The sequence below is a fragment of the Prunus avium genome, chromosome 7 (assembly GCF_965620075.1).
Source record: "Prunus avium chromosome 7, drPruAviu1.hap1.1, whole genome shotgun sequence".
Classification (NCBI taxonomy): Eukaryota; Viridiplantae; Streptophyta; class Magnoliopsida; order Rosales; family Rosaceae; genus Prunus; species Prunus avium.
In genome coordinates this window covers 33,246,797-33,265,465 of record NC_142290.1, presented here as the reverse complement: position 1 = coordinate 33,265,465, position 18,669 = coordinate 33,246,797, and the positions used below count along the sequence as shown (strand labels likewise).

The 18,669-nt window shown below is 37.8% G+C and overlaps 4 protein-coding genes across 5 annotated transcripts; 2 read left to right on the top strand and 2 right to left on the bottom strand.

Annotated features, from left to right (window-relative positions):
- Positions 1 to 2,838: 2,838 nt before the first annotated feature.
- LOC110758462 (SAUR-like auxin-responsive protein family) lies at positions 2,839 to 3,667 on the top strand. Its single transcript, XM_021960335.2, has one exon. The coding sequence runs from the start codon at positions 3,058 to 3,060 to the stop codon at positions 3,376 to 3,378; it is 321 nt and encodes a 106-aa protein (XP_021816027.1). The 5' UTR covers positions 2,839 to 3,057; the 3' UTR covers positions 3,379 to 3,667.
- Positions 3,668 to 7,206: 3,539 nt separating this feature from the next.
- Positions 7,207 to 11,280, bottom strand: LOC110757571 (Zinc finger C-x8-C-x5-C-x3-H type family protein). Its single transcript, XM_021959234.2, has 4 exons — positions 10,903 to 11,280; positions 8,829 to 9,032; positions 8,596 to 8,720; positions 7,207 to 8,497 (listed from the first exon to the last, which is right to left on the bottom strand). Exons 1-4 carry the CDS (start codon positions 10,972 to 10,974, stop codon positions 7,384 to 7,386), a joined length of 1,515 nt encoding a protein of 504 aa, XP_021814926.1. The 5' UTR covers positions 10,975 to 11,280; the 3' UTR covers positions 7,207 to 7,383.
- A 2,306-nt stretch (positions 11,281 to 13,586) lies between these two features.
- Positions 13,587 to 18,566, bottom strand: LOC110757722 (uncharacterized). Of its 2 annotated transcripts, XM_088244237.1 has the most exons (7): positions 18,398 to 18,566; positions 18,222 to 18,305; positions 18,003 to 18,087; positions 17,640 to 17,728; positions 16,772 to 16,883; positions 16,389 to 16,608; positions 13,587 to 13,881 (listed from the first exon to the last, which is right to left on the bottom strand). In XM_088244237.1, exons 1-7 carry the CDS (start codon positions 18,431 to 18,433, stop codon positions 13,875 to 13,877), a joined length of 633 nt encoding a protein of 210 aa, XP_088100363.1. In that variant the 5' UTR covers positions 18,434 to 18,566; the 3' UTR covers positions 13,587 to 13,874. The 2 variants fall into 2 exon arrangements, with proteins under 2 accessions (XP_088100363.1, XP_021815117.1); XM_021959425.2 differs by lacking the exon at positions 13,587 to 13,881 and having other exon boundaries at positions 16,296 to 16,608; positions 18,398 to 18,565.
- GMD1 (GDP-D-mannose 4,6-dehydratase 1) lies at positions 14,515 to 15,979 on the top strand. Its single transcript, XM_021959417.2, has one exon. The coding sequence runs from the start codon at positions 14,664 to 14,666 to the stop codon at positions 15,777 to 15,779; it is 1,116 nt and encodes a 371-aa protein (XP_021815109.1). The 5' UTR covers positions 14,515 to 14,663; the 3' UTR covers positions 15,780 to 15,979.
- Positions 18,567 to 18,669: the final 103 nt, after the last annotated feature.

Below are 18,669 nucleotides of genomic sequence, written 5' to 3'. Positions count from 1 at the left end.
TGAATTTTGTGACTTTGTATGTATGTATGTAGGAATTCAGGACAATCATTTGGAATGGGAAAGAAAACAAAAAAGTGAAGTTGCAGGAAGACAGATGGGCATGCTGACCTTGAAGCTCTGAGGATGGCTTCTTGAGAGCCTTAGAACATGGCTTAATAAATTCTCCCAAAAAAGTGAGTCAGGTTAGAGATATACCAGTGTAAGTTGAAACTGGTGGTGCTCATTTGAAGAGGAATATATGTCCTCACATACCAGCTTCCTTTGTATATATCTGTATGGCCTGGTTTTTGTTTTTATCAAAATCCCACATGGGCAGTCTTGAATGGTGAGACATTTCCGGAACTAATTGCAGCACAAGGAACTCAAGTTGAACATGTGCACCCTACTATTATCTGTCATGGATTTTCATGTAAGAATTCATATCTACAAAAGTTGATAATGTTTGAAGAATTTAACTTTATTTTATTTTATTTAAAAAAATTATGGTTCTGAATGAGTTTCAGTGCCAGAAGGCAGCAAGCAACACCAAAAGATGCGAGCAGTTTGCTCCCCATTTTGGCGGCCTTGGGCAACTGGGCTGACATTGGGAGGGTCTTAAGGGAGGACTGCCCTTTAGCTGTTGGGCAATATAGAAGTTTGGTATGTTTCTATTTATGTGAGTTTGTGTACATGACAAACAAGCATAGAAAAAAAGGTGAGACAAAAAATGTTAGCATTTTGGTCCCCTAAGGAGAGATGCAGTTAGTTAGGGAACTGGATTTTTAACCATGGCTTGTAGCCCTTACACCCATTTGTGGGGGGCAATTTTGCCCGTAAACCATTTAAATATTCATTCCATTGAAGTAGGGTTGTTCGGACGTAATGAAAATAGTAAGTATATGGCAAACTGTAAAATCAGGGGCAAGCCGAACTCCGAACGGGGATTAATCCCACCCTTCGGATGTGGGGACACCTCGTGGTATTTACAAAAAAATCAGACGTTTTAACTTTGAATATTTATTTATGTAAAGACATATCCACATGACGAGTAATTTTTGAGTGTTCCCGGTACACCACGTGGTTGGTGTACCATCCAATAGACGGAAGACATATGGAATATGTCCAATGCAATCCGCCACATGTCATAAGAAGAAATGCAGTAAGTTGGATAATAATTCCACATGTTCTATGTTTATTGGATGGTACACCAAACACGTGGTGTACCTGTAACATTTAAAAATTTCTCCCACATGACACATGTACTTAGCGGGTAGTTGCTTGTAACCTTTATCAAGATAAATCAAAGTGGGTTGTGGAGATTTTCTTCTTTAGCCAAGAAAATATATAGAAAGTGAATGCTGCATTATTTGGACCACCTTTCACAAAAAGGCTTCTATTGCACTTGCCATCCAAAATCTGTTCCGTTCCTGCCAGATTTTATGTTGGTTTTAGGTAGCTGGGATTGTTTTCCCTTTTATTCTTAAGAGTTGTGATCCATAAGTAACTTAGGTTAAAGCATTAGATGTGATGTGTATCTATTTAGCATTTGAATTATTATTATCCAAATTAAATATTTAGTTGCTTATAATTCTATCTTTACAGATCATAATTTTAACTTTTTTTATATTGGTTTTATTGTTTTTGTGATTATAAATGGGATGTCTATGCCAGAGTTTATTTGATCATGTGTGATCGTTAATAGAGGCGCACCAGATTGTCTTAATTTTGATGTTAGATTGCTCCGTTATTGTAATGGCCCTTTGTGGCTAGTTTGTATTGACCTTTTGTGACTAGTGGGTTTTTTGTTGTTGTTGCTGAATTATGAATGCAATCCTAGAATTTCTATAAAAAAAAAGAAAAAGAATGGTTGCCCATTCATTAATTAAATAAAATACAAAGTTGCATTCTTTTTTGACCAAAAATTGGACGGTACGTACGTACCCAAAAGTTTACCAAACAAAAACAGATGGCAATTTCTTTAGCTGGTGGGATGCAATGGTGTGACAATGAAATGTAAAGTTTACTTTTATACATCACCTCCTTTTTTGAATCATTAGAAAAATACTGGATATGTCGAGGAAATTGAACTTTATTTATGAAAGGGCTCTTTCCTTAACCTTTAATCAGGTTATTATAATGCTAATCTCTTTGAATTTAGGACTAATTTGTAATGGATGGAACACTATTTTTCTGTATCTTTTAAAAGTTGATCGTGTTTGTATTTTCCTAATTGCTGATTAATATGATATTATAAAATATTAGAAGTATAATTTGGACTCATTTGCGCCACACAGCAATAATATAAATACGCATTCTTGTCTTCATCAATAATTTTGAAGACACATTCTAATTGCGGTTAACGGGTTGAAAGGGATAACACAGTTTGAGAGGGACAGAGCCATCCATCCTGAAAGACATCATAGATTTTTCTTCGCCCAGGGCACTGTGCTTGACAGAAAAATTGGAACAAATTAATTCATTCTCGAATTTTCCGAACCTCATATACTTGCAACGGGGTACATACGCAACGTACCTCTTCCTCTTTGTCTCTCCCCTCATCTATGGTGATACGTGACAACCCTATTGCATGTAAGTTTCATTTTCTTTACAAATGTGAGTCGTGTCTTTATTAGAGATATACGATATACATGATGATTAGATAAGACGGTATGTATAACAAAATACACGTACGAGTAAGATAGAAAGTAGTACAAAGAGAGAGAAAGAGAGTGGGGGCCCATGGTGTACAATTAGAGGGAAGCAAGGGTAGGCCAAGCCCCAATGGGGTTTGCTAGCTAACTGCGTGCCCTTGAACACTATTTTCCCCTAATGACTTGTGGGTTGTTCTTAGCCCCCACATCTCACATGGCTTTGCTTTCTCTCAAACCAATTCCCTCATTCCCACTATCTCCATATAAATACCTCTCCACCCCTCCAATCTCCACACCAGATCATCACACACTTCTCTCATCTCTCTCTCTCTCTCTCTCTCTCAACCAAGTAAAACTATATTCAAAGCTAGCAAGCAAGCAAATTTAACACAAGTTTACAAAGCACTTCACCCAAAACACAGAGAACATGGCAATCAGCAAGAAGTCAAACAAGCTTACTCAAACAGCAGCTCTCAAGCAGATTCTGAAAAGATGCTCAAGTTTTGGGAAGAAAAATGGTTACAACAATGAAGGTGGTCTTCCTGAAGATGTGCCAAAGGGGCATTTTGCTGTGTATGTTGGTGAAAACAGAAGCAGATACATTATCCCAATTTCATGGTTGGGCCATCCAGAGTTTCAAACTCTGCTCCAAAGGGCAGAGGAGGAGTTTGGGTTTAACCATGACATGGGCTTGACTATTCCTTGCGAAGAAGTCGTTTTTCGCTCTCTGATGCATCAAATATATTGATTTCATTGATTGATCATGAAGAAAGGAGGGCTTATTGTTTTTGGTGTCTGCAGCAAATATTTGCAAGAGAGATGAAGCTAATTGCTTGGCTGGCTACCTGCTTCATTCATTCTTAGACGTCCTTGATTAATTTGTATTATAATTGGTGGCTCTGACCTTAATTTATTAACTTTTTTTAGTGATTATTGTTTATTGATGCATATGATCATGTAAGCAGTTTTTCTTCAGTGGTGGTTACACTCAAATCAAAGAATTCAAGGGAGCTCCTCACTGGCTCTCCCTTTTCCAATCTCTCTCTCTCTCTCTCTCTCTCTCTCTCTCTCTCTCTCTCTTGTTTTTATTTATTAATTTATTTAGACACCTTAATTTGCATTAAGATGAAGATGAAAAGATGGAGGACAAGCAAATCCATGATGAAGGTTGACTGGTTTTATGGCTTAGTTTATACAGTGGTTAGCATGATATATATAAAAGGAAAAGATGGACTATATTGGTCAAGATTACTATTCAATCTTCTATTCCCTATTCTTAATGAATTCATTTCAAACTTGCAAGTCCAATTTGAGAAATCGTTTTAGTTGTCTTGGTTTAATTAAAATAAAACCTCAATAAGGAGAAGGGTTTTGTAACATACCCTGGGTAGAAAATCATTGTTCTTCCTCCCCTCTCCCCTCCTCTCTTCCTCCTCTCTTTTGTTTGCAAATAAAAGGGGGGAAAACAATATTGTTTTTACATGTATTTCCAGTAAAGGGGAAGAGAAGCTATATAACTTTTCTCAGCAAATTTCAACCCAAATAGTTCTATTAATAAACTGATATATAATTATCATAATAAGGCAAAAACTTAATCGTAATGGTATGCAAAAACCCAACTCTTTCACAATCCTGGAGATTGAAGTTGTTGGAGTTGGAGTTAGGGTTTCTACTAATTAAGGCTGTGTAAAAGTTATGCATATGTGAAGATAGAGAATAATTTTATATACCGCTATGGAACTTTCTAGAGATGCAATTCTTCCATGATGGTAACTCTGGATTGTAGGCGGTGACATATGACAGCCATATGATTGCAAGGCTATCCATAATTTCTACGACTATTTGCATCATTTTCATGCATGAAAAGTAGTTTGAATGAGAAGCTCATTTGGATAGTCTAGAATTACTTATGGGGAGAAGCACACCTCTCACTTGTTTTTTTTCTATGAAACCTCCCACGTGTTTTTTTATATAATCACTTACTCTAATTGATTGTAAGAGATTTTGAGGAGAAGCACATCCCACGTATATTCTATATGTTAATTTCAAGTGATTCGTTTTCATCTAATTTCCAAATGTATTGCATATGTGTTCATTAATTACAATTTTTACTAATTGTAATTAGTTTATACTAATAACCACAAGGTTCGCACTAAACAAAAATCCTTGTTTTAGTGCATGCCTCGGCAACGTTTTTAAACAAAGCTTTGCACTTATGTGCTAGTCCTAGTTGGAGACACCCACCACACGACATAATCTATATAATATTATTTGGTTTTTTCTTGACAATATCGTACAATCTTCAAGTACCTACTTCATATAATTTGTGGAAGTGACTTATTTAAACAAATCCATTCTCTTCTAACTTTTCTTATTATAGATAATAGACCCTAACCCCCAAGTGCCAACCACAGACAAGTGTTGCTCCACAGAGTCTTCTTCAAAAGCCATGGAAAAAGATATTGATTAAGAAACCAATTAATTATATATACGTAGAGTCCAAAGCCGCATAAAGATTGCAAGAAGAAGTAGTTATTCAAACCAAATACCTAACCAGTTTTTAATGGTTTCCTGCCACCATGCATTTGGGTCCACGATATTAGAGATGTATTCCACCAGTTTTTAGCCTCTGATCTTTATTAGTGACGCCATATGGCTTAATTGGACTCCATTTTTGTACGTTTGAGAGGCACATGCAAGTGGGTCTCGTTGTCCACTTTGGCTGGTCTTGGTGATTATGAGATTCTTAATCACGCTTTAGTCACTAGATCCCGCCGGCCGTTAATCACACGTACCCGGTTACAATCAAATCATGCGATCTTAATTAATCAAATGATGATGATGGATGGATTATTGATTGTTCTATGTGTCGTATAATACGGCCATGCACAGTCCATGCACAATTTGGAGGGTACAAATTCCTTTTCATTCCCTTAATCTCCAAGATTCCAACTAATTGCGTTTCCATTCGTATAAGCTTTATTTTGGAGAAAGGGATTGGAAACTACCTAACCTTGTGACGAAGGAGACAAAGCTCACATGAGAATGTTGTGATCAACGAAAGAGGCCATAATCTTTCACATCATCTTTTTCTTCAAATTAAAACATCCCTAAAAGATTTACTCCTTAATCAATCGCATCGAGTTTTCCATCCATGTCAATCAGCATTACATACGTACTTTAATGCACAAAAACATTTTTTTTGCACCCTGCCATTGCCGTAATGAATCACAAAAAATCTTAATCAGAGCATTATCCACACCAAATTAGGGTTCCTATAAAGATAATAAAAATGAAAAAAATTAACGGTACTGAATTTAACACATAGGGTTTGTCATTAGTCCAAATGGGGTTTGCGATATTTTTTTACATATTCAATTGTAGCACAGATCATGAGTGGATTAATTGGGTGAGGAGATATTCTTGCATTTAACCTTCCGATCACTGGATTATTTTGTGCCCCCACCCCACCCCACCAACACAAGAGAATTGAAAAATGGCAAGAAAGAAGCCAACATTTTAGATTTTTACCAACAAAACATTTAAGGCTTGAAGAATATGAAGAACTAACATCCCAACACACATGGGTGAAGAAAGCTGAATTTGCATGGAAGATATTAGTCAGCTTGTGAAGCTTTTCTGGTACAAGTCTCTTTCGTCGACCTTGTGCATAATAAAAATGCTCTGAATCTGAGTTGGGGCTCTCCCACATAACTTTGGTTAGTTTGGATGCAAGAACAGATTGTGTTGAGAAGTGGGTCGGCTGAGATTACCTTGTAGGGTAGACATGTTGGGTTCATAAGCACCAAGAGTGAGAACTAAACCTGCATATACTCTTTAGTTCACATGTTTTTTCTTCTATTTATCTGAATTTGGGGTTTAATTTTGAGTGCCACACAACTCCCACAAACCAATTTTGTATCTTCACAAGTGGCCAAATGAGGTGAAGGAAATATCAAGAATGTCTCCTAGCCCACACATGTTACTTCGGGACACAAACCCTAGCTAGTCTTGTTATTAACATTTTCATTTTCATTTTTCTTTAATTCGATACAAGCGATATTGGGGGAGAGAAGAATCGAACTCATGATCTCGAGTGCAGGGATAATTGCTTTTAACCACTTGAACTATAAGCCCCTTACAAATTTTCATTTTCTTTAATGTTGTGTTTTAAAGTTTCATGAAAACTTAATTATTGTTAAGCACTTTCTTTCTTGGGTGCCATTCCAATAAGTTCTCTTTTGTAAAAGTTGGATGGGATGAATAATTTAGGGGATGATAGTAACATTACTTTAAAATAACGATCTGAACATTCAAAATAAAATAAACTATGAGAATGCATGAATAATTATCAGCATATACCACTTACAATTCTTCTTTTGATCTTTGTTTTTAGCATTTACCAATCATCTGAAAAGTTCTACTTTGGGCCTAGAGTTAAAGAATCAGGTTTAGGTTTTATTAAACGATCTACCGTTTTATGGGCCATTCCTTTATGAATGGTTCGTTAATTGTGCAGATAGAGTGCGAAGAGAAGTTAGGAGCACAGAAACAAACATAACCAGAACAAAAACACTTTCTCTCAAATAAAAAAATACTTTCATTAATCTTGAAAAATTGCCCGAGTCATTGGAAAAACTACCTACCTACCCTGTGTCTCGAGGTCTCAAATTTACCCAAAGCTGTGCACAAAACTTGTGTAGAAAAAGAAATGTAAAGATGGGCCAAATTTGCAGGATTTTAGCTCCATTATTCACATCCTTGCAGTATTAAACCCAGTTAGTTTCATTCTCTTGGCACTATGGGCCTCCATGATGCTGCCAGTCGGCCATTCGCATGAGATATCATGCTGGAAAGTGCAATTAACTCCATTACGGCATCCCCTAGAGCTTTTAAAGTACAAGCAAGGTTTACGATTCTTGCAAGGTTTCGTTTCCCCTTGTTTAAAGTTTTGAACCATTTTCAAGTCTGTCAAGTGATTATGATTGTTACCATTTTGTGCAATAAATGGGTCCTGGATTTCTACTCCATGTTGCATAATGAGGTTCTTAAAGTAGTTCACATCCTTCACATGTCCGGCTTCGTTGGCTGGGAATGGCGGTAAAGGAGCTCTGTTTGGCTGATTCATTGCACTTGAAGGGAATCGCGGTAATGGAGGTCTGTTCGGTTGAGTCATTGCACTTAAAGGGGGTTGTGCTTGGTTTTGATTTGGCAGGCTAGGCAACATAAATAAGTTGGATTTGGGGCTGGGCAAAGGAGGCGGTGGTGTTGGTCGATTCAACCCGGATAGTTGAACGTTATTTGGCTGAGGAGGGATTGTATTCAAAGCAGTTCCCACTGTACCTGGCATAGGGCAGAAGTTTCCACCTGCAGCAGTCCTTTGCATATCAGATTTTGGATGAGATGAGGGAATTGATGGAACTAATGTCTTTGGCCTGGGTGCAAGTCCTGCATTGGCCTGTGGTCCGGATTCATTACTCAATTTCTGGATCATTTTTGGGTCACTAAGAATTTTAATGAGCAAACCAGTATCGACCAAACTTCCCTTCTCTGTGCTTTTCATGATTGCAGTCAATGCAGCTGAAGCAGCAGCAGTCACGTCCGCGTTAAGATCAAATAAGTTTCCCAGTACAGGTTGATCACTGGCAAGTTGCTGCAAACCAGGAGAGTTACATTTAGAAGCATTTGAATTCCCAGATGCTGACAGACCTTGGTGCAAGACTGGTGGTTGACAACCGACATTGGTATTCACTGGTGTTTCCAGATCAAGTAAATCTGGGGACTCTTCTTCAATTGGAGTATCGGGAACAAAAGGAGTGAGGCGATCATCATAATGCTCACCCTCTACATCCAAAGAAACCGAGGGGCTGTGCATAAAAAAAAAGATAAAGATGATCAGGCTCTATCATGTAAAAGAACAAAAAGACTACGAAATATAATTCCGGATACAGGATAGAAAGCTTACTTAGGAGGAATTGCAGAAAAACGAGGATAAACTGCTTCAAGCACTCTCATCTCTCTCGATTTTTGAGCCTCGGCTTCCTCACTTTCCTCGCCAGCTGCTACTTCCCAGGTGGGATTTGTGACAAACTGTTCAAGTAAAATAAACATATCAACACCTGAATTCAGATTACATACCAGATATTCTAATCACATGCATATTAATCATAATTTAGCAAAGATCTAACATCTACCCACCTTGGAAGGACGTTTCCATTGAATCCTCGGGATGTGGGGAAGTTCCACTTTTGACTGGCCCACAGAAAAACTGCCTTCAAATCCAGGGGGAAAATCATTTTCCGCAGGAATTGAATTCAACATACTTGATGCCTTTGCTTGAAGATGATCTTGATATTTCAGGCCAACTTTAACAGGACAATCCTCAGAAGAGAACAGCTTCACCTATTTAAAAGCACAACTTGGTCAGTCACAATGAACAGATGAATGATAACAATCAGCAACATTTACCACAAAAATTTGGAAAGAAAATTTTAACAAGAAGACAGAATGATCATATTTTAAAAACCAGATTATATGCAGCATCTACATTAGAGATTGACCACATTATATGCAGTACGGCTCATCAAACCTACACACTAATTGTCTCCGCATTTTATCATATGCACATTCATATTAATGATTTCCACGGCATTCTACACATAGTGGATATTTAGATATCTAAGGCCAAACCTTTTTCCTTTATACGCTAGAGGCTATATACCATTATATGAATCTCAGGCAGAAGCCTAGTTTTAGCATTTAATTTCTGATTAGAGTGGACAACTTTGCTTTACATTTTATGAAGACTTCAAACGCATGGATTTCACCACATATGTAACATCTTCTTACTATATGACACACGAACACACCCTAACTCCAGTATCTGGATGGTATCATACCCTTATGTAAGTCTTGCTGATCTTAAATTTTGTTGATCCTATCCTTAAAATAGAGCAGTTTCTACATGTTTTGGATAAATTTTTGTATGTGAGGGTAACACCTCAACGTGGTGTTACCAAACCACCCAAGTTATAACACGTGTATATTTATCATACCCTAAAGTATAAACCCATCGCCCACTACGTGTATAATGCTGTTACCAGTACACCCAAGCTATGGCACGTGGTGGCCGACGAGTTTATACTTTAAGGTATAGTAATTAATGAATATATGTGTTATAACATGGGTAGATGGTAAAACCACATTTCGGGTGTTACATGTTGTAATACGGGTGGAAGATAACACCACATGACTTCGTAGATTATAGACATCATAGCAACAATACAGATTTGGTAGATTTAGTTCTACTGATTCTTGTAATAACTTTGTTGATCCTAATTATAAAGACCAGCATTACAGTTTCGATAAGATCATCGATCGATTCATCGGTCTGAAGGACTTCATCAAGTAAGATTTTATAACAATCAAATCAGATTAAATTCTTTTGATTCTTGTGATAACTCTGTTGACACTTAATATAGAAAAAAGAGTTTCTGCATGATCACTACACTTTCAATAAGATCGTTAAACGATTGATGTGTGGCTGAAGGACTTCATGGATTATAGGTTTTAAAGAAGTCCAACAGATTTTCCGCTGGGTGGCATACAAGAAATAAGTCACAAGGACCAGCCTTAAGACCACCCCATCTTCTTGCCAATCAATCTGGTTTGAAGGAGAATGAATATCGAATCTCTCCGTTTTAAATTTTTTTATTTGGTGTCAAGATCTTTTCATTTATTCAAGCTCTTGTCCCACTGCCAATATTTCAATGGCTTTTTCTCTCTCTATTTTGTTGCACAGATTTCTGGACTCACAATTAATTACGTAGCTTAATATCTCTAGTGATGTCAACAGAATGAATTTTCTGATGTTGGTTTTCAATGAGTTTATGATGATGGTTTTAAATGAGCATCCGCTCTTTCCTTTAATTTGCCAATCGAATGTAATCCAGATTTGATTTCTTAAATAACGTAGAATAATAATAATAATAATAATTAAAAATAATAAACAGAAGCAAACTTTAATCAATCAAGCTGACAGGTATGGTTTTGTGATTAATTTAACAGGGAAAACTAATGGAGTATTTTCTGACTTGCCAAACAGAAGAATCGAATGAAATCTTATAAGGTTAAAACAAATCCAGAACCACCTCCAATCCAATCCAATCCAATCCAATCCAATACGAAGAAGAAAAAGAAAAAAAACCTAAAACAAATTCGTGGTTCAGAATCAGAACTGAGAAGCCAAAATTTTAAGATTTTGCGATTATACCTGACAAAGATTGGCTCCGGAAGCCCAAGAAACTGAGTTTGAAATCCTCGATCGCTTCATATTCGTTCTCATATCTCAAAAACCCTTCCCGCTTCAATTTACCGATATAAAATTCCTACTAATCCTAGATTAAAAAATAGCTATGTAAGATTTGTAAAATCGTAATCGATCTGGCTGTGCAGATTTTCTCGAAAACCTAGGCTGCAAAACAAAGAGCAATGCCCTAATTTTATACCGAGAGGAGAAGAGGAAGCCGATGCGTTTGCTTAATATGAGAAGTGCGGTGGTGTTCTTGTATTTATTGGGAGGTTCGAGAGACAGCTTTTTGTTCGTTTTCCATTTTCCTAATTTTCCGATTTCAATTATGACGGCTTATTTGGTATTTTACAGCGCACGCATATGGTTCGCCTGGCGTATGGTATGCGCTTGTGCTTTTCTGGCCTGGCCTGGCCTTTCCGACTTTATTTACGGATAGGAATTACAATAGGATTATTTGCAATGCATTATTTTACTATCCCTGTAAAAAAAAAACTCTATATTAACTTCTTCTTTTTAAATTTTCCTTAAAATCACCTCATCAATTTTCATATTCAAACCTTCATGACACACTGTCAGTGTCTGAGAAATGAATTGCATGCTTATCCTATGCATCTCCCTTTCTTGTATGTTTTATAGCCAACAGAGGCAGCCCTAGACCAGGGCGACTAAGGCTATAGCCTAGGGCCCAAAGCTGAGAAGGGCACACAAATTTTGTTTATAGCCCATATATGTATATTTATAAAATTTAAAAAATAATAATAATAAAGGAACCAAACTTCAAAACTAGAATGAGCCGTTCTGATATGTTGTGGTGTCATAAATCACTTTTCCTTACTTGGAAAATAAAGTCAAATATATTTTATATATTATATAATATAATAAAAGAAAAACATAACATTGGGAAATTAAACAAAGATAAACCAACATGCCTTCTTCTTCTTTTTCTTTTTTAATCAAAATGCAAAAAGTCTCTCAAAAACAACACAAGAAGACTCTCAAATGCAAGCAAATTTTTATTTTTATTTTTTGTGACTCTCTTCTTCTCCAACACTGAGTTGGAAAATAATCCTTCACAAGACCAGACCAGTGCCTTTCTTTCAAGGTTTTTTTTTTATCTATCAAATCTTTCAAGGTTCTTCCTTTGAATAAATATTTTGTTAAAAGGACCAATGCTTCACTTGAAAATTTACCAAATGCATCTAAGCAATGTTTAATTTTGATAAAAATTGTAATTTTAGTGTTTAATTTGTCTAAAAGGGCACACTTTTCGAAATTTGCCCAGGGCCTTAGAAAACCCTGGATCGGCTCCAAGACCATCTCCAACCCAAGGACCTAAACCCAAAATATCCCCCAAAACCTCTCCCAACCCAACAAAATGAATTACTCAAAATTTGGGAAAACCCAAATTTTGACCCAAATACCAGTCCACTTATTGCATGGACCTAAAAAAAATTGTGGAGCCCACCTGCTGCATCAGCAACTCATGTGCAAGCTTTCTTTACTCGGGCCCGCCACACAGCCCATGTGGAAGATGCTGCCTTTGTCTTGTAGTGATTTTATTTGTATATTTTTTAATTTTTTTTTAATTCTAATATTAACTTAAATCAACGATATATATATATATATATATATATATATATATATATATATATATATATTAAATCAAAGCTATTTTAACGGTTAAAAAAAAAATCCAATGGTTGAAATTTAAATCCAAAGATCAAAATAATATTTGAACTTAATCTAAATTAGATCCAACCCCCAACACTCACCCCAAACTCTATAAATACCCACTCATTTATCAAATAATCTACAAAAAAAATTATAATTTTAGAATTTCAATTTTTTTAGGTTAAATTGTTCAAAAAATTAAATTATAAAGTTATTTAAAAAAGATTAAATGAAGAAAAGTTATCCATAAAAAAAAAATTAGACTTAAATCATTCTTAAACAATTTAATAAAATTGCGGACTTAAAATTTGAGTCCGGAGGGTTGGGAGAAAAAACGATTTGAGTCTGGGTAAAATTCAAATAGTCACTTTTTGGAGAGGAAAAATTTGGGTTTAGCCCCTCATGAGTTGGAGATGGTCTAAGGCCATCCCCAATGGGGGCTCAACCACCACAAGGCTCCAATATATACAAACCCTCTTTAAAAAGGCATCCCCAATGGTGCAAATTTGGGGCTCTAAAACTTAAAGCCCAGCCAGAGTAGTAGCTAAATGTATGACCTTGGTTGAAGCCCCTGAAACCGAGTGGGACCCACCAATTGAAAAAGCTGCAGCCCACTTTTGTGTTATTTCTCACTTGCCTGCGACTGTACAAGGCATACTTACCTTCAATTTGATTGTTGATTTGCTGCTGGCCCACGTTCTTTGCATGTTGGCCCATATAAAACAAATTTGCAAAGTTGATTGTTGATTTGCATGCTGGCCCACGTTCTTTGCAAGGGATCCATATCCAACTTTGGGATGACCATTGTATCTATGAAATAAATGTTGATTTCCAAATCTTGTCCAAATTTTGATTTTTTTTGGTTGAAATGTTCACAAAAAAAAAACTAACATAACATGAATAAACATTAAAGTAAAATAGTTAACAAAAAAAAAAAAACCATGTAAATCAAATTACATCATAAAAAAAATATAGAGCCCCCCATTGTGGGAGAGATTCCTTTAGAGCCCCAAAAATTTCATCGGAGCTCTAAATGGGGCTCTATAAACCCTTTTTAGAGCACCAACCATTGGGATGGCCTAATAGCCAAATTGGAGGCTATTGACTTGACCCGCAATTTAATCATCAATCAGTATTTGAAGAAGATAGTGAAGACACCACTATACTTGGTTGACGGAGCATATACTTGGTTGACGGAGCATGTAGTCGAGGGACTCCAACAATCTTAAAATTGATTTAAGAGAGGCTCGTAAGGTAGTCTTTCAATAGCTGAATAAAACAAGGGCAAAATATGACTCAACAAATAAAATTTAATTGCAAAGATAAATATCCTTAGCCACTTAAATTACAAGCTCTTGGCATATATATTTGATATTAGAATTTGTAATAATTTGACACCATAAGAATATTGGTTTAGTCCCGATTTTTTTTTTATAATTAAACACTCATTATTAATGATATTTGAACTCATGATTGATGATATCTGAACTCGTGAGACTACCTGTACTAATCAATTGAATAATGTTACTCTTACAACACTTATATATCACATTCTCATATCACCTTATATAATAGATAAAGTAAATAGTCATATCAATTAAAAAGTATCAATAAATCATAAAAGAAAGAAAATATTAAATTAATTTTAATTGATGTGGTTGTCTATCTCAAGAGTAGCATTATTATAACCTTAAACGAAATATGATTATGCTGATTTGCTAGATTAACTCAACAGAATTAAATATTAGGCATAAAAATCAAATCAAAGATTATAAAATTTTAAAAAACGTTAGAAATTTGGCACCCCTTCTGAGTCTGACTATCGTGCTGTGGGTCCCTCACCGACAACTCAGCTGGCGCCCTTCTACTAGCCACCCCCACAGTAAAACCGCTAAAAGCGCGTTCCTGTCCAACCAACCAAGCCACCAGACTTAGATCCCTCCCTCCTTCCCTCCCTCTTAAAATCTCTCAAAACCACTACACCCTCCTCTGCACAATCTCACTCCTACTCTCACTCCTCTCTCATTTCTCCTCACAAACCCGACACGACAATGGCGTCCGAGACCGACACCACCAGATCCGGATCCACCCCCAACGGCTCCGCCCCGGATCCGCCGGAACCCCGCAAGGTCGCGCTCATCACCGGCATCACCGGCCAGGACGGCTCCTACCTCACCGAATTCCTCCTCAACAAAGGCTACGACGTCCACGGCCTGATCCGACGGTCCTCCAATTTCAACACCCAGCGCATCAACCACATCTACATCGACCCCCACAACGCCCACAAGGCCCGCATGAAGCTCCACTACGCCGACCTCACCGATGCGTCGTCGCTCCGCCGTTGGATCGACACCATCGCCCCCAACGAGGTCTACAACCTCGCCGCCCAATCGCACGTCGCCGTTTCGTTCGAGATCCCCGATTACACTGCTGACGTCGTCGCCACCGGCGCCCTCCGCCTTCTCGAGGCCGTCCGCTCCCACATCGCCGCTACCGGACGCACAGACATTAAATACTACCAGGCCGGGTCGTCGGAGATGTTCGGGGCGACCCCGCCTCCGCAATCGGAGACGACGCCGTTTCACCCCCGATCCCCCTACGCTGTTTCTAAATGCGCGGCGCATTGGTACACGGTCAACTATCGCGAGGCCTACGGGCTGTTCGCGTGTAATGGGATACTGTTCAACCACGAGTCGCCGAAGAGGGGGGAGAATTTCGTGACCCGGAAGATCACTCGGGCCGTGGGTCGGATCAAGGTCGGGTTGCAGAGCAAGTTGTTCTTGGGGAATTTGCAGGCGTCGAGGGATTGGGGTTTTGCCGGTGACTACGTGGAGGCGATGTGGATGATGCTGCAGCAGGAGAAGCCCGACGACTACGTGGTGGCGACGGAGGAGTCGCATACGGTGGAGGAGTTCTTGGAGGCGTCGTTTGGGTATGTGGGGTTGAATTGGAGGGACCATGTGCTGATTGACAAGAGGTACTTGCGGCCATCAGAGGTCGATAATCTAAAAGGGGATGCTACAAAGGCTAAGAAGGAGCTTGGGTGGAAGCCCAAGGTTGGGTTTCAGCAGCTGGTGAAGATGATGGTGGATGAAGACGTTGAATTGGCCAAGAGGGAGAAGGTTCTTGTTGATGCTGGGTACATGGATGCTCAGCAACAACCTTGATTTCTCTGGTCTCAATTTGGGTTGAAGTTTATATAATGTGGCTTAGTTGAATGGTTTTCTAGAGGTGATACAGTTTGTTAATGGTTCCAGTAATTTATTGTTCAATGTTCTCTGTTCTGAGGGTTGTTTATTTTATATTTTTCTGTAACTTCATTCATTCAATTTCAGCAATTCTATACTTGAACTATTGTTGCAGTTTATGTTTTTGTTCATTTTTTCTGCTCTGGAGCTTGACAGTTTTGAACAGTGAAGCTCTCTGGGATCTGCTGGATCTGATACCTCTCATTTGACAATAATTTGATTCAGTAATTCACTAAAACAAGTTCATTTTGTATAAAGTTTTATGTCGGTGATGGTAGTTGCTCACGTGGATTGTTTCTTGGTTTATTGGTTATAAGCCAAGAAAGATGGGAACACTAAAAAACATAAAATTAAAGTGTGTTGTATAGTGGGACTCGTCTTGTTCCTACCCTGTCTCTTTACATTTGTATTTTCAGTATGGGAGGGCCGAGAGCCAACAGGAACACTTTTGTTACCATTGAAAATGTTAATAAATCACAATCAACAAAGGTTTTGTACAGGAAAGAAAGGATGCTAAGTCAGTCTAACTTGGTTTCGGCAGAAGGTAGACTTCTGTTTAGATCTCTTTGCAGATCAGATGAGCTTGATTGAATTTCTTGGTCGGCAGTGCCGACTGCAAATGGCTTGATAGATGACCGAAGGGATTCTGGTCCTTCCATCGATATTCTCCGGCACAGTGCATCACAGTTACTAATTACCTCTGTCAGCCTTCCTTTAAGCTCCCCAATCTCCACCTGCAATGCATGAACTGCATGCACATTCCAAGATAAAGTTAGAATAAATTAGGTCATAAGAAGGTATACAGGCAAGAGCAGGTTTTGATGTGAAAATTATAATGGACACATGCTGTACAACTAATTTCACCATACTCTAGGTCCATCCAGACATTAGGTAGAACATATATCAATTACCTTCAGATAAATGTTGCGAAGACGTCTTCATTGCTGACACTGAATAATTAAAACGTTGAAGAAGTTTAACAGTCAAAGCATCAGCTACCTCTATCTTATCTTCTATGTCTTCCTGCAACAATTATCAACAAATCAAGGTTACGTAGTTCCGGATGAGGAGAAAGGATGGAAAAACAAGTCAATGTTCCTAATTTGCTGCCAGCCTTTCACAAAATTCAGCATGAGCAACACAGGCTTCTTAAAAGCAAGGGCAAACACATAAATTGTTCCAAACATAAAACTTTCTGATTTGCAAGACATAACAACAACAGCGTGCAATTATGTTGGATTTTCACCAACTTCATACCACTGGCTAATACTGCACAGAGAGCTATACTTGAATTTCATGGAAACATCTTCGTTAAGGCAGTCGTTAACTGATATCATACAAAACTGTTGATCCCTTTAATTCTGTGATATTATTTCATCCACTATAACATCAAATGAACCAAGTCTCAGACAAGATCCAATTACATAAGTAACCTCACATATTTCTTTGTTCCGTGGTGATCCAAATAGAAGGCCTGAAGTTGGCCGGATGGAAGATGCATAAGGACAGGCCAAAGATCAATCTACTGCCTTTGAAAATATGATTCATCACAATGTCTTTGGGAAATAGGAAGAATACCCTAAACCCTGAATCGAGTTCTAATTTTCTCCCTACATTTTAAAATCATTCAATGTCTCCTCAACTTTGAGGTTGTGTGAAGTAACCCCTCCGGCCATCAAAAACTAACGGCTAGTGCCCGTGTGGACCATAAAGAACTTAGAGTTATGTAAAAAAAAACTCAAAATTCAACAAGGAATATTGTATCTTGTTAAAACAAACCTGTCTTTTGCTCATCTTTTGCACCTTCTCTTCCTGCCAATCACGGTACATCGAGAAGAGTTCCAATAGCACTTTTGGGTTCACAATACCTGCAGTGTCAATTCATAACAGAGTACTGAATTCCACTTCGAAAGGCAACATGTATCAGTATCAATGTTGCAAAGAAAAAGACACAACATCTACAAAATTACAACCATTATACTTATAGATGCAGAAATGAAAATTCTGACGCAGACACAATGCACAGACCACAGGGACTTAGCTAGTTCAATTGCTTTGTAAGAACTTAATTTTGGGTTTTTGCTTCTATTCTTTTCTTTTTTGCATCAAAACCGAAAATTATAAAACACTGAAGCAGCTTACTTGAAACAGAAGACGACGAAGGTTTCCTCACTAAAATGTCAGTCAAGCTACCCTCAGCTGGGGGTGAAGTCAGTATCGGCGTCGACTACAATGAAACAACTCAAAACGTGAATTCAAGTGTCGTTTAAAAAATCCAAACACCGATGAACTTAAACCCTAACTATTTGTTTTTTCTTCCTAAATTAATGATAATTTGATAATAGGAAATTGTACACTTACAATTTTGAGGGATTTGAGCTTTTCTAAGACGGGATCGGCGACTTCTGACCGCTCAGACACGGTGGTGATTTCATCGCCTGGCCTCTTCAACCATAATTAAATTAAATTGATACTGTAAATGAAATTGAATTCAAAAGAAAAAAGAAAATTAGAAGTTGATTAAAACGCAGAGCCACCTGTGAGCTTGAGAGTGTGGATTCTGACGAACCCATCGCTTCGCTGCTGCTTGTAACGAACAAAACCCACCGTTTCAGTGGCGCTGCTGAGAAATGAAGCGGTCTTAACTGACTGTTCTACACTTTTCGACGACACAATGTTCGCGCGCGTGTACGGAAACCGCGCCGAATTAGATTTGGTATTTTATCTATATTTTTCCTTCCCATATTTTTTATGAATTATAACACACGTGTCACATAGGTTGAAATAACAAAGTTGAGGGGATAAAAAA